Source organism: Pieris rapae, chromosome 18 (assembly GCF_905147795.1).
Source record: "Pieris rapae chromosome 18, ilPieRapa1.1, whole genome shotgun sequence".
NCBI lineage: Eukaryota > Metazoa > Arthropoda > Insecta > Lepidoptera > Pieridae > Pieris > Pieris rapae.
The window spans coordinates 6,372,900-6,388,531 of NC_059526.1; the positions used below are offsets into that span (position 1 = coordinate 6,372,900).

The following is a 15,632-nucleotide window of genomic DNA, read 5'->3' on the forward strand; positions in this document are numbered from 1 at the left end:
GAGCTCCCAACTGAACGGATTTACGACCTTACATTAGCTCTGTACTGGCGATTCAACCTGCATGGAAATAGGGATTTTTTGCAGTTGGTACACCTAACAAAAATTTAGCTTCGGTCGGAAAGGCACTACAGATTTAAAGATTGACATGTATGGAATTTAAAACTGGCTGAAATAGATTTTTTTATGAGCAGTGTTGGCCTAGTGGCTTCAGCGTGCGACTCTCATACCTGAGGTCGCAGGTTACATCCCCAGATGTGCACCAATAGGCTTTCTTTCTGTGTGCGCCTTTAACATTTGCTCGAACGGTGAAGGAAAACATAGTGAGGAAACCGACATGTCTTAGACCCAAAAAGTCGACGACGTGTATCAGGCTCTGGTGGCTGATCACCTACTTGCCTATTAGATCATGAAACAGATTCAGAAATCTGACGCCAAGACCTAAAGAGGTTGTAGCGCCACTGATTTATTTTTTATAAGCTACTAGCTGACCTGGCGAACTTTGTTCCGCCTTAATGGCAATAAATAAGCAGTTTGGGTTTTTTTATTGGAAAAAATACAAAAAAATTAAATACCTACATTAATCATTAATTAATATTTCTGTATTTTAGTACATAGGTTGCTCTTCACTTAAGTACCTTGTGATACACGACATTTTTTGTTTTATTATCAGGCGCAAAAACAAACAACGCTGATGGTCTTCCGACCCGTGAACATGCCATGTATAATTGACCATGGGAAAAACATGAATGTTCTAGATTTAAACCACAAACTTTTAAGGATTGGCCTTGTGATTTGTTGATGGTCATGGCAAATGCAAGACGTATCGGAAATTGAAGTCTTTTAAATTCAAACGGCATATCGGTTGGGATCATCGGGATCCTCGGAATAAGAACTTCCTCACCTTTGAATTTTCCTATCATTATCGTAGCGTAAATTACATTGTTCTTCAATTTTCTAACCACCAAACGCATACCATTATGTAGTTCAGGTCATCTACATCTTTATTCTTTTTCTTCTTTTTTATCAGTAAGCAATGTAACTCTCATGTTTGTTGTCAGCTGCAGTTTCGTCACATAGCGCCATAGATTTGACGATTTGAGGCAAGCGTTTATTTCGTCGACAGCCGTAGATCTTGGAATTACTGGCAGTATTTGGCGGAAATCGCCAGACAGTAAAATCATTGCTCCTCCAAAACATCTCGATTCATTGCGTAAATCTTTTAATGTTCGGTTAAGTGCTTCCAATGCACGTTTATGCGCCATTGTGCATTCGTCCCAGATGATGATTTTCGATGCCGCTAAAACTTTGGCCATTGCTGAGTGTTTTGCAATATTACACGTTGGTTCTCCAATAGTTTGAAGATTTAACGGTAATTTTAATTCTGAATGAGCCGTACGGCATCCTTCTTACAATGTGGCTGCTATTTCAGAAGAAGCAACTGCAACCGCTATGTTGGATCTCGCCCGAACAGTTGCTAAAACTAATGACATGAGGAATGTCTTGCCAGTTCCACCAAGGGCATCTAGGAAATATAAACCACCATTTTCATCATCGTTTGCCTTCATTAAAGTATCATAAACTTCCTTTTGTTGGTATTTCAACAGGGGTACATTCGTTTGAACTACTAAATCTAATTCCTGGTGATCATATTCACGTTCCCGTTCCAATACTCGATTAAATGCGTCATTCGAAAACAACAACAAATAGAAACATTCATCATTCTTTGGATGAACTGTATACATACGACAATACCGAGTTTTATAGTTCTCTTCACTGTTTATACGAATGGGCAATAGCACTATCATTATAATTAAATTGTAAATTGTAAAAATAATTAAACGTATTTATTTAATAGAAATATTTTGAATATTGATTTCTTACAAATATCAAATTGTCATATATACGTCATTACATAGCTGTCATTATACGTCAATTACATAGCTATCATTTGCGTTTTATTATTCCAAGTCTGATTCTTATTTGTTATACCACTTTTTATAGTGACTGACGTTTCATGTCAAGTCCCACGGGAACGCTGTCGAACGGGATAAAAAGTATCCTATGTCCGTCTCCTGGCTCTAAGCTACCTCCATACCAATTTTCACTCAAATCTGTTCTTTCGTTCTTGAGTTATAAGTGGTGTAACTAACACGACTTTCTTTTATATATATAGATTATATCTCTCAATCTTTGATATTTGGGCAGACTTGCGAATGAAAGCTTTTTTCATCAATTACAGCACGATAAATTATAATAAAATCACTTTTGCGATTTCATTAGACTAGACTAGACTTTATTTCTAATGTATGTTGATAAAAGTTAAAATATTTTTGAAATATTAGCTTTAAATTAATTTTCAACAAATATTTGAACTAGACGCTTTTATTAAAACAATAACCAGACATTCAAACTTTGCCTTTGATAATATTGACCTAAATCTCAAATATTAATTAGTAAATAGAATCAAAAGTTTTAGAACTGAATTTGACAGGTATTTCAAAGTTTCAACTTCCTGACACTTATAGAACCATAGAATAAATTACAAAAATTGGCCACTCAAATTTTAGGAGAATTTATATATTTATTGTTTTCCCTAATCAAACCCTATTCCATTCTAGATTATCCCTAAACAAACACGTTTAAAGTGAATTCGTAGTGTGTTTTACGGCGGTGAGTTAAAGTTGGGTTCTAAAAGGCTATAAACAACTTTTTATCAGCTATCACCTGCCAGAAATTGCTCAATTTTAGTGGTGATGCTTTGCTTCCTGTCATAGGGGTGTCACTTCTCAGAATACTCGTAAGTTTTATTTGTATAATATAAAGGTTAACAAATTAATATTGATATTCTTACCCAACATAGTTTCACCCATAAATATATTAAATAACGCTTTTTAGTTTATCACTGCAGGTTAAGGTTAATGATGGTTTGATAGATGGAATAATTATGATTGCTTGTTTTGAATATACATTCTTTATAACATTTTTAGGTTATTATGTTCATTTACAACGTAAAATACCTTATCCTATTTTCAAGAAAACGTATGGTTGTTGTAGATGAATTTAAATTGCGTTCATATTTACTTTTTGAACAATAATATGTTATAAGAGAATAAAATAACAAAAAATTCTTGTCTGCCAACTTTTAAACGTCTTTTCCACTAGACATTTATTTATATTTTTGCTGGTAATATAGTTTTCCCGGGAATCGTATAAGACCTGACTATACGCATAGTCACAATTTTCACTACTAGCCCGAACTTGACCTAATCGAAAGCTATTTCAAAAACGATTTGTCATAGTTATACACACATACACACTTCGCCCATCTCATTCACGACACACACGTAACTGTTTATTACTAACGATTCAATTCATGCACAATGCGATTTAAACTAGGCACATAAACCGGGAATACAACCACATGACACCACAACGGTCATAATAAAATTTACCCTAATCCCAAAGCCGGGATTAATGGCTCGCAAAATTAAATTCGCACCAACATGGAATAATTGAAATTGAAACTTATTACAATTGCACAGTGTTTGTTTTTAAATGATCTAAATTGTACGGTAGTCGAATTTGAAATGGTCTAACAAGGATCAATGATGGGGCCTCATTAATAGTGGCCGAAATTTTATTTAAATGTAAGTCTTGTGTTAAAGAAATAAAGTTGATGTTTGGTTAGGTATTGTATTACGTGTAATTACAATGTTATGAAAGTCGCAAGGGATTAATAAAATTGTGAATTTTGTAAGATGGTAAAATTATACAGTTTGAGACAGCTGAACAGTGTCGTGTTACTGTGGGGAGTACATGGGAATCTCCCTTAGATCTAAGTGCCATCAAAAACTCCATACCACACTCCTTCATCAAAGGCCGACACCGCACCCACTAAAATGGTTGTCTATGGTCTGCGGTGACTGCTCTTTTTGAGCGTCCCGTAGGCTCGTTTGCCTCCTATTCTATTAAAAAAACATAGTAAAATATCCAAGTCACTTTTTACCGTAAAAAGATGTGATAGCCATGCGTCCACGTTGGTTACTTTGATACCAAATTGGTTAATTCATGAAATTCCTTCATAAAGAAAGTATCTTTCTGTCATGAGTTATTATGTCAAAAGCTAACCTTAAAGTGCAATATCAACTCAAAATCTTGTATGTTTTGCACACTGAATTGGCCTTTTTCTGAATATGAATTATTACTTTTTTGTTGGAAAGGAATATATCCCAATGATAGTAAGGGTCCTATGACAGCATCCCAGAAAAATATTTTTTTCTATTCATAAAAATTCTTAATAATTTTGGTCTATTACATATTATTGTACAAAGCACGCGCTAAATAAATAGCTAACTGAACCTATAATTTCTCTTATATTAAACAAGTTTATCAATAAATTATTAAAGAACACCTATTATCAAAAGCCTTTAAAATACAAAATTCTCGTTTCAAATAATTACCCCATCCCTTTATGCCTCGTAAATTGTTTTCGACCCTTTCTAACAAGAAATGGACAATAATAAATCATTTTTATCGCCCCCTCTGAGGGGTTAGTGAGAGGCCGCACTGCGATTTCTCCCGCAAGTAAACCGCAAACGCGTTCAAGACTAACACGTCGAGTTAGGACTAAACCCTAGGGGCAGAAATGATTTCCGTTACTTTTTTCTAAATCAAAAATAAGTTTATGCTGGAGTTACACTTAAACTTAGGGCAAGATTAACTTAGCATGACTTCTCTCTTGACATGAGTCTCACTTCTCAAACGTCAAACATGTGTAGGATTTTGATTGACGGGCTTATATTTGAATATTACCTTGTTTAATTTTACTATTACTATGAATAATTATTCAATACTTATAATAAAAAAATATTTAATTCTACAGTATTATTAATATGTATGAAATTATCGCTACTTTACAAATTAAAACAAGTAACGTAAATTTGTAGGACATGGATGGCCTTATCGCTAACAAGCAATGTCAAGCTTAGGTGAGATCATGAATCACAATTCAAAATGGAAATAAACTAAAAGTAAAGAGTTCGTCTCTCACGTCAAATTGTATCTTCCTAACTTATTTTTATTTATTCATACTTGCAATATTAAATATGTACATTAAAATTAAAAGGAGGGTAACTGGGGGCCTTATTGAGCGATTCTAGGCAACCACTATAAAACCACAGAAATATACATACTACATTATTGTATATAGACAAAATGAAGTACCATTCAAACAGTGCAAGGTGCAGTAATTTTATTAATTTATAAATTAGACAAAGCAAGGCACACTTATACATTGGTACAAGAAAAATTAAATTCAATATTTAATGTCACAAGTATTTAACACAACATAATATACAGGTAGATAAAAAATAAATTATAAATACCAAAGGAAAATCGATTTCAAATTGCGTGGATATCCTAGCTCGTTTCGTCTCAATCTGGATTTCGGTGATAAAAAAGGACACATGAAAAACACTTGTGGCTCAATTAACAACTAAAAAATACAGATGTTCTAAGACTGATTCCATAGTATATTGAGAGTTACTCACTATAGTTATTAATGAGGAAACGGTGTAAACCGATTCGATTGGATCTAACCGCCGCAGTTAGAACCTGCAATGCGGTCCAAGCCTTCAGGTGTATTCGAGAGGTTTAAAATCGGCTAGATGTTATCGATACAAAATGCAGTTTCGCGTGCATAGTGTTGTTATCAATAGATTGATTTATCGATTTGCTTGTTCGCAAAGTGATTTTATATATCTTATACGTTTGTTAGTTACATAAATTCGTTTTAAGTAACCTATCTCACTTCTGTTAAAAAATAACATATTAAACTAATACAAGAACTTCTTGACAGGGAAAAACATTTGAATTAGTGAATTAGTGTTAGTGCACGTTAGTCTTAATTGCTTAACAGTGGTTAGTAAAAATTTAGAACGCAAGAAAAGAGCGTCATCCCTTTCCCCAACACTGTTAAATTAATATTTATCAGCTAATCTCTTAACCAAGTATCAAATACACAATACAATTTAAATTAATAATCACCAATTATAAATCTATTAGATTCTCGTCGTAAAATATGAAGCATTTAACTGTTCTGCATTAAATACGATGACATATGACATTATTTATTTGTGGACAGAGAAACAGACGCGATCCGTAATTATACCAATTAATATCGTGTATCGGATTTGTATCGAACATCTGTCGCTCATAATTGTCGATATATTATTCATTGCGACCCATCACTAATCTATCGGGTCTTTTTCCTTGTATTTATGTTGTTCGTAATCTACAGGTTATAATATATATTTGAATAGCATTTCACGACTTATTATTAAATTTTTATATTGGCTCGACTGTGCGTTGTCGGCCTTTTAAGAATTTGGCTCTTTTCTTAAAGGACCTTAATTCGAATTGGTTCGGAAATACAATGGGTAGCTGGTTCCACATGGTGATGTAGTGGGTCTTATAAATTATAAAAAAAATATGTATACATGTTTCAAATATCTTCCCTTATACAACGTAGAAATATGTACCCCTTACCCCGAGGTACATTAACAGGCTTCATTTTGAAGTATGACGTAGCGAAAATAAACCATACGTCATTAATCCGACTAGATTTATTATTATTTTAACTCGTTTTGACACAACTTAAACAAATGACATCTATTTAAAAAATACAAAAGAGTATATTTTTAATTATCATATACAGCCAGTGTTTATTCTTTTCTTTCCAAGGAGACTGTATCAGGTCTTTATTTATTGAATATCCATCATAAAAAATAGATTATGACATATTCAGACCTACTAGACGAAAAATTAAAACAACCGTTTCAGAGGAGTTTGGTTTGGAGAATTCGATTCGATAGCAGATTCAATTCCCGAGAACACAAGCCAAGAATATAGTTAACTAAAAATATTTAAAAAAATTATAACGCGTAGATATTTTCTCCAATTAATAAAATCCTATTACAGTGTAAAAAAAGCTTACCACAGTACAAGAAGCACATACAGTAATAATTTCACTTTGAATTGCACGTAAAAATTAATTAATAGTACAACGGAAGAGCCGACAATTTGATCTTCGCATTTTTCGAACAAATGTTTTCTAACATGGCATAAAACTGTAAGGTATTCCATAGGTATTTAAATTAGTACATAATTTAATTCGTTAGGGGTTTAATGTAAAGTTTTAATCTAGTAGTTGTTGCAATTAGTATGTTGTGATCACAAATACAGTTTCTGAATGATATGTCACTTATGTGACTAAATAAGCAAATAAATAGTATATATATATAGTTTTTAAAAGAATATATACTATTTATTTGTGAATGTGTAATGTATGAGGATGTGTAAGTGCTCGTTTCTATGGGATTTTAAGAATCCATTCGATTTGCTTATATTCGAAAATACGCGTCTGGACATAATACGGAATAAGTCCATATTATATGTTTTTATAACCATAACTGAGGCTTTGAAGTTTCATCCCAACCGTTATTATTCGAAAATAAAAAATGCCATCACATTAAAAAGCATCGCGTGTCAGATAGACAGGCTTATCTACGTGCCTATAAACACAACTATTGAAATACATATGAATCATATCGTTTAAATGAATAATGACCTTATTCAAATTAAAAGTCAATACCACAAAATAACTTCATCAGCGCAGACCCTGTAAAACCATTGTACCATGTCCTAGGTCTAACGATGCGGCAACAATATCGGATTGGTTTAATTGGATTTATTTGCGGTTGTGAGTTGTTTTTCGGTCTGCGGCCGGCAATTGAAAGGGCAATACGATATATCTTTGACAACTAATTACCTGCCTATGAAAATAGTTTTGTGAAATATTGCTTTGCTCTATTACTAATTAACGAATAGAGATCAATTAAAAGAGGATAGAAGGGAAGGAAGGGAACGAATGAATGAGTGAATGAATGGTTAGATCGGGTTGGGTAGGCTTTGCCATACCACCAAGAGTGTAGTCGAGCGGGGTGGGAGGGCGTTAGCAGTGTCTCTCGACATTGCCAATACCTTTAATAGCCTTCCATTTGGCGTGATCAGAGAGGCCCTTAAATTTTTCGAGGTTCCCCTGTACTTGCGCCGAATAGTAGGGAGCTATCTGGAAGGACGACAGGTCGCTATTGTGAACGGACAGGGAGAAATCGTTCGCTATCCGGTGATGTGCGGAGTTCCACAGGGATCAGTTCTTGGACCGTTTCTGTGGAATATTAGCTATGATTGGGTGCTGCGAGGTGCACTGCTTCCTGGGATGCGCCTCTTCTGCTATGCAGACGACACTCTAGTCGTAGCGAGCGGAGGGTCATTTGGGGAGGTGGCTCAGCTTGCGATGGCCGGTACAAGGCTTGTTGTTAGGCGGATCCAGGCCCTGGGTCTCAAGGTGTCCCTTGACAAAACGGAAGCCCTGCTATTTCATGGCCCAAAGATGGGTCCTCCTTCGGGGGCGGCATTGGTGATTGAAGGCCTTAGGATTCCGGTGGCCCCCTCCATGAAATATCTTGGTCTTGTTTTAGATGGTCGCTGGAATTTCGTGCCCCATTTTAAATCTCTCGAGGGGAGACTTGTGAGGGCGGCAGGAGCACTTGGCACGCTCTTGCCTAACCTTGGAGGCCCATGCCAAAGCGTGCGCCGGCTGTACTGCGGAATCATTCGCAGTATGGCCCTGTACGGGGCCCCCATTTGGGACGACGCGCTGAGCAGGCGGACGAACCGTATGCTTATACGGAGGCCGCAGCGAGTGATCGCGGCTCGGGCAGCTCGCTGCTACCGTACAGTATCGTTTGAGGCGGCCTGTGTGTTAGCTGGTACTCCTCCTTGGGAGCGGGAGGTAGAAGTGATTGCTGCCTCATACCGCGCGAAGGCCCAGGTAATGGATAGCGGGAACGTCACATGGGGGGAAATAGCGGGGCATGTGAGGCGTCATGCCAGAGACATTCTTTTTAAAAGGTGGTCTGACGATCTTGCTACGCCCCGCGCTGGTGCATTGACGGTAGGGGCAATCCGCCCAGTCCTAAAAGACTGGGTGAATAGACATTGGGGTGCTGTGACGTTTCCGCTATCGCAGATATTGTCGGGGCATGGATGCTTTGGTCGGTATCTTCATAAGGTGCCTAGAAGGGAGATACATCCGTTGTGCCACCACTGCGGCGCTCCAAATGACACGGCGGAGCATACTGTGGCTGAGTGTGTCACCTGGACAAGGGAGCGTCATGACCTGGTATCGGTTATAGGGGCGGACCTCACTTTACCGGGTATTATAATAGCAATGCTAGGGAGCAAGGAGGCCTGGAGTGCAATGGTCTCCTTCTGTGAGCATGTAATGCTGCAGAAGGAGGCAGCTGAGCGACTGAGGGAGAGGTCTGGGGATGCCTGTAGAAGGACCGGTAGTTCAAGGTTGGGGGCTCGACCTCGAGTAGCCCGGAACCGCAAGTCATGATTAGCTCTCTATGTCGGATATAAGCCCGGGTCCCTTGGGTAGAATGCCTAGCGAACCCCGAGGGCCCATCTTAAGGGCGTGTGATGGGCTGAGGTGGTTTTAGTGGGTAGGGTCTCGCTACCCCTCTGAATAGCAGAGGGTTTCGAGTGTAGATCCAGCCCCACAGTCCCCGCGTTAAGTTCGTTTCTTGATGCGGGCCTGCAGAAGTGCATTTCCACCTCATTAAAAAAAAAAAAAAAAAAAAAAAAAAAAAAAAGGCTTTGCCATACCTGCAAATCCAGGAGGGTCAGTCAACTGGTCAACAGCCAACAGTTAAAAGTACCCATAACCGACGATCTTGTTATGAAAGTGGATGAAGCGAGAGTGTAGTAAGATCATACCATACCGTCTCTGCATACCACTTCGGGAATAGGCGTGAATAGAAATTGACTAGATATTATATTTTTACGAAAATCACTATAATAGTATATTTCATTACAAGTGCGGAAAGCCTGTCATTGCAACGAGTTCCGACGAATGTCTACCCGAGCCGAGGCGCAGCCGAAGGTGAGGGTTGACAGTCGGGACAAGTTGCAATGACGGTACCGCACGTGTACTGAACGACTATTTTTAATACAGTTGCGAAAAAATAAAGCAATTTAATTAAACTATTTGGTTTTTTTCTATTCTCTCTACGGAATAAATTCGTTGCACGTAGATATGTAGCGACTTATATGTTTCCGGTAAATTGTTCTTCGAAGCATTTTGTGCAATTATACTGCGTTCGGGTGGTATTCATTCAAATAAAATATCGTCGAAATTACTCATTTTGTGCAACAAATAACTCAACTCGAAAGAACATTTTTGGAAAATGGCGCCAACCGCAAAGAATATGAGCAAAGCTTGTTTTTTCTTTTCTTCACCCATTCTGGGTAGGCAAAGGGAACTTGGCCCATACAGCCAATTCTTCAGTAGACTATTTTTATTGAAAGAAAACCAAATCTAACTCATTGAGTCCAATCATTAAATCTGATATTTAAACAAATAGCTATAGCTTCTTTTTAAAATATTTGCATGAATCATAAAAACTTCTGTGATTTTTTTTAGTAAAAACTTCATGGTTAGTTTTTTCTTTTTAATATTTTTTTTATTGATATGAAATATAATAAACCTAACCTAACTTATTGAATCCAATTATTAGTAAACTTTTTAAAAATACGTATTTGCATATATTATAAAATTCTTTTTAATATTTTTTTAATTGATATGAAATGAAAAGAAACCTAATCGACCTTATTGAATCCAATTATTATAATATTTAGAAATCATATATCATAAAAACTTCTATGAATCTTTTTAATAAAACCTTCGTGGTTGGTTTTTTCTTTTTAATACACATTGTTTTGACAGTTGGCAAAGAAAACGCACGAGTGCGGGAATGGCAAAGAAAAAGCACGAGTGTGTAATAGCCCACTTTCCGAACGCTATACCTCCCTGCAATATGCCACTTTTTGAGCAACTGTATTAAAAAATATGTTTCAACTAGCAGACTCGGCCAAGCGTTGCTGTGGCTAAGGTTTTTGTAATATTACATAGTAGCAAACTATTCAAGGGATACGGTAGAAGAACTTATGTGAAAGGTAGATAGCTTATGTGAAACGTTGGTACTTTTAACACAGCGCCATCTGTTAGAATTATTATAGTATATATTAAGAAATAATAATAGCACCGTTTTGGCTGAAGTTTCTTTTCAGCAGTAAATATAATTTGACGGAAAGAGACGAAAGAGTAATTTAGTCTGTCTAATCAAAAATATAATTTAAGTTAGCTTATAAATACATTTGTCAATTGTATTTTCCTATAAACTTATTTGATTTATTGTAACACCGAAATCTTCCTTTTTTTCAGAACCACGCTACGAAACTGCATATGCATGCGAGGGGAAGACGTTAAAAATAGGGTGTGGCGAGGGTTCCGTGATCCACCTCATACGAGCAAATTATGGACGCTTCTCGATAACCATCTGCAATGACCATGGCAACACTGATTGGAGTGTCAACTGCATGTCAACGAGGAGTTTACGGGTCTTACATAGCAGGTAAGAAACAGATGTATCAAAGAAAATAAGATATGTATTCTAGAACAATTTCACAGGTATGAATGATATTATATATATATCATATAAAATAATGATACGAAATTGTTGCGATTCGAAAAAAAAATCAAATATTTTTCAAGGTTATTTTATTTGCTTTAAGTTTAAAGTTAGTTTTAAGTACAATAATAATTTTAATAATTTGTTGGTTCAATTCCCACATTAAAGAAATAACCTTATCATATAACAAATAATTGGTAAGAAAAAGAAATGATTATTTTTATGCAACGAGTTTTTTTTTATGTCTCTTGTGGTCTCTGGCAGAATGCCCAGTGCTGTGGAACACGTCTGCTCCACAGCATAATGCTGAGCCAGGATCTTTTACTACCACAATACACACAATTACACACTTAATAAATATCTTATTCCTTTTTTGATTATTATTATTTTTATGTTGCGTGTGTGTTTCGTAATGGTATATCCGTCAGTTGTATACCAGCTTCTCTCATATTTTAGTCCATACTGTCCTGGGCTAGCTAGCTCCATCTCTGATAGTAGTTCCAAGATAAGCCTCAATTAAAAATCTAGACTAGTAGAGACTAAAGCGCGCTCTGTTTAACTTTGGTCAACGGCTAGAATTCCCTTTGTTCATCATAATATTTTAAACTTTCGCCTAAAACGCGTGGTGCACGAGAACAATGAAAACGACCATAATGTTGAATTAATTAGTATTAATCGTAAACCGTAAAATTAACTGAGTATAATTAGGTAGCAATTGTTTTCGACGTTTGTATTGTTAATAAAGATTAAATGAGCGTACAAATAAGTTAGATAATATTAGCTGTGGTTTTGGTGTGAAACAAATAATTATAAAGCTGACAGTTAATTTATTTAGAATTTGGATATTTGTTGCCAAAGTAGTGAGAACGTTGTCCTATATTAACTATAATATTAACTTATTAATATTTTCAGATGTAGTATGCATCAAAACTGTAGCATACTGGCCAGCACTAACATGTTCGGTGATCCTTGTCCAAACACATTGAAGTACTTAGAGGCTCACTATCAATGCGTGCCAGGTAATTTTTGAAATACTATTATTATAACATTTTTATAGACTAGAAGTCTAACGGGTGGGACTCATTATGCCTAACTGTCAAATGGTTGCGATGTCTCCTATCTAAAGATGTACAGATGTGGAGCATCTTCTACCGCATCTACCATGCAGAGTCTCATCATCGAAAGTCGAGACAGGATAGGAAATTTCATCCGCATCAGCTTGACGTCCATAACTGAGTTTTTTTAAGCGCATCACCACTATATAGAACTGACTCACTCACTGATGTATGTCAGAACCAATTCCACTAAGGGTTTCTTCAAAAAAAGAGCGTACCACTTTTAATGCCGGCTACGCACTCGCAAGCCCTCTGGCATTGAGTATCCATGGGCGGTATCACTTAACATCAGGTGAGGCTCTTTTAAAAAATATATTTATTTCGTTTATATATTAAAGCACATATGGTACAGCTATCAGTTTCTTTCTCACACCAGGGAGTTCTCTGTATTTAGGATCCACTCTTTCGTGGTTTATACATACGTGGAACGATACAATACAACTAATGATTTTTATATAACTTTAAAACTAAATAAACTGTATTTAAATTAATATAATTTAAGTGTTGTGTTATATGTACATAAGTAATATCTTCTACATAAATTTCAGCATCAACAACGAGTACCACCAGCCGCCCATCACCACCTTGGCTAATCACGTCACAGCCAACAGTATGGAGGTCTACCGCACCACCGATCCTCAAGAACCCAGTGCAAACCCAACAAGAGAAGAAGAAACCCACTGTGATCACACCACCGACTTTCAGACCTCACATTACACTACCGCCTGAAATACAATTAGGAAATGTTGGGACAAAGGTAAAATCAAAAAACTTTAGAATAACTAGCCTAAAACTATATTTATTTGAAAACAAAAAACATAATTATAATAATTATTATTTATTTATTGCAAGAATATGGTACAAAATGTTAAGGTGGTACAATCGTAAGTCGTTCGCATATTCTGCCACACACAGTGGCGCGCAAATTTATCTTAATTTACATTTTACATTATTAGGTTGAGTCAATTCTTATATTATCTGTATCGTATATATCATACCTTATTAAATTTGTATAAAATACAATGTCTCACACAAATAATCATACTGTCAATCATAATTCAATCAATACTGAATAGTATTTTTTTTCCAAAAGTAATGCACTTAGTCGCTTTTGAAAGACACTAGTCGGAAAGTCTTTTAATTCTTTCGGTAATCTATTGTAAACTTTACTTATACATTTCTCTTTTCATGGGACCCTTTTCGTAGTATACATATTTGTTATATTTGTTTTGACAATTCTTTGTGTAAGTTATTTTATATGTAGTTTTAAGCTTGCTCATCTTAATTAATTTATTGTTTCCTTACTGTTGCCTGGAAGATAGAAAAAACGATAAGGCTAAACGATAAGGATTTAAACAAGTTTTACTTAGCTATAACTATAACGCCATAAATAAAGAGTCGACCCTATTCCTATTTTAATCGTTTTGTCGAGTGACACAATGTTTTACACAAAATACTTTACAAACGTAATTAAACCTTCTAAAGGAACCTCTCATACACTGAACGCCATCTTTATAAAAGAGCTCTTACCAAACAAGCACATATTTTGTTAAATTGTACGAATTAAATGCTACTGTGTTTTATAAAAATTCAAAGAGTTATAAAAATGACTTAATATTTCAGAAAACAACACCAAGGCAGCAAGACTCGTCATCAGAGAAAGAACTACCTCAGGTTCCATTAGAGAATGTCCCAGTTATAAAGGAAGAGGTGTCAAAACCCCAAGAGACTCCCAAGATTGAAAAGCCGAAGGATAGGGAAGAAGAACACGGTAAATCATTTAGCATAAAAAGCATGAGCAATCACTACGTAATTGAATTTTCTATGTTGCTTGCAACGTTATAAATGATGCCTATAGGATATTGGTATATCGTTCTGTGTGTGTAATAGAATCATGGTATCTGGTATACTTAAATTATTTAATAATAATAATAATATGTTGATAATACGATATCAACTCAACTCATGTCATATTATTTATTTTAATTAGGCCTTCGGAGGCCTAATTTAACTGTACTTTTGGTAGTCAACATTACAAGTTAAAAATATTTAATAAAAATTACTACTACGAGTATAAGGGGTATACCTCTTCCAAAAGGTAGATTTTTATGAAGAAGAATTGGCAAGAAACTCTATACTTTCTCTTTTAAAATAGTGTTTATAATACTTTGTATATATACATTTGATAATTATATGTCAGGAAAATATTGTCACTATATATTTCACATTATTCTTTATAAAAAATAAATAAATACCATACAATCAAAGAGCAAAAATATCGACCAATCTCTTCTCAAAATTTATATTTATTTATTATTTATTACAGTGGCAGTGACAGATGACATTCCACAATGGGTGCCAAAAGATGAAGATGCTGAGGCGACTCCATCATTACACAGTCCACCGAAAGAAAATCGACCAAATGAAGATGATTACGATAAAGTATTCTGTAAGTTACCTTGCGACAGTAGAACCGAATTAATTAACTAACATACTACTCAAGTGCACAGACGCCAATTTACGTTGTCAGTGGGTGCCTGGTAGCGACGAATAGGTATCGCAATACAGCGATGTAAATTAATCCCAGCATTAAAGGGACACTACCACAGGGGCCAATGTTTTTTATACATATTTAATTATTATTGAACTGAAACTGAACTGAAAAAAACTTTTTCGGCGTTGGTAAAAAAATTACCGCCATTAATAACAAAAATATAATAACGATAACAATGATAGTAATAATTCTTTTACAATTAATGAAATTAGAGAATTTAATCATCATCTTAGTAGAAATATCTGTCTATCATCATAAAAGCATTTTGTTCAAACTTTATCAAACAAATTTCTGTAAAGTTATCATTTTTCGAAAGATAAATTCATAAAGTTTTTACTTCTTAGGTGTGTACCCGCACACTTTTTT

At 35.4% G+C, this 15,632-nt stretch overlaps 1 protein-coding gene across 5 annotated transcripts in view; it reads left to right on the forward strand.

Annotated features, from left to right (window-relative positions):
• The window catches only part of LOC110995546 (latrophilin Cirl-like), a 256,533-nt gene that overhangs the window by 228,356 nt on the left and 12,545 nt on the right, over positions 1 to 15,632 (forward strand). For all 5 annotated transcript variants that reach the window (XM_045632236.1, XM_022262753.2, XM_045632238.1 and 2 more), the window contains exons 3-7: positions 11,351 to 11,540; positions 12,510 to 12,616; positions 13,261 to 13,469; positions 14,336 to 14,483; positions 15,039 to 15,161. In XM_045632236.1, coding sequence (XP_045488192.1) covers positions 11,351 to 11,540; positions 12,510 to 12,616; positions 13,261 to 13,469; positions 14,336 to 14,483; positions 15,039 to 15,161 — 777 coding nt within the window. The remainder of the gene's footprint in view (positions 1 to 11,350; positions 11,541 to 12,509; positions 12,617 to 13,260; positions 13,470 to 14,335; positions 14,484 to 15,038; positions 15,162 to 15,632) is intronic.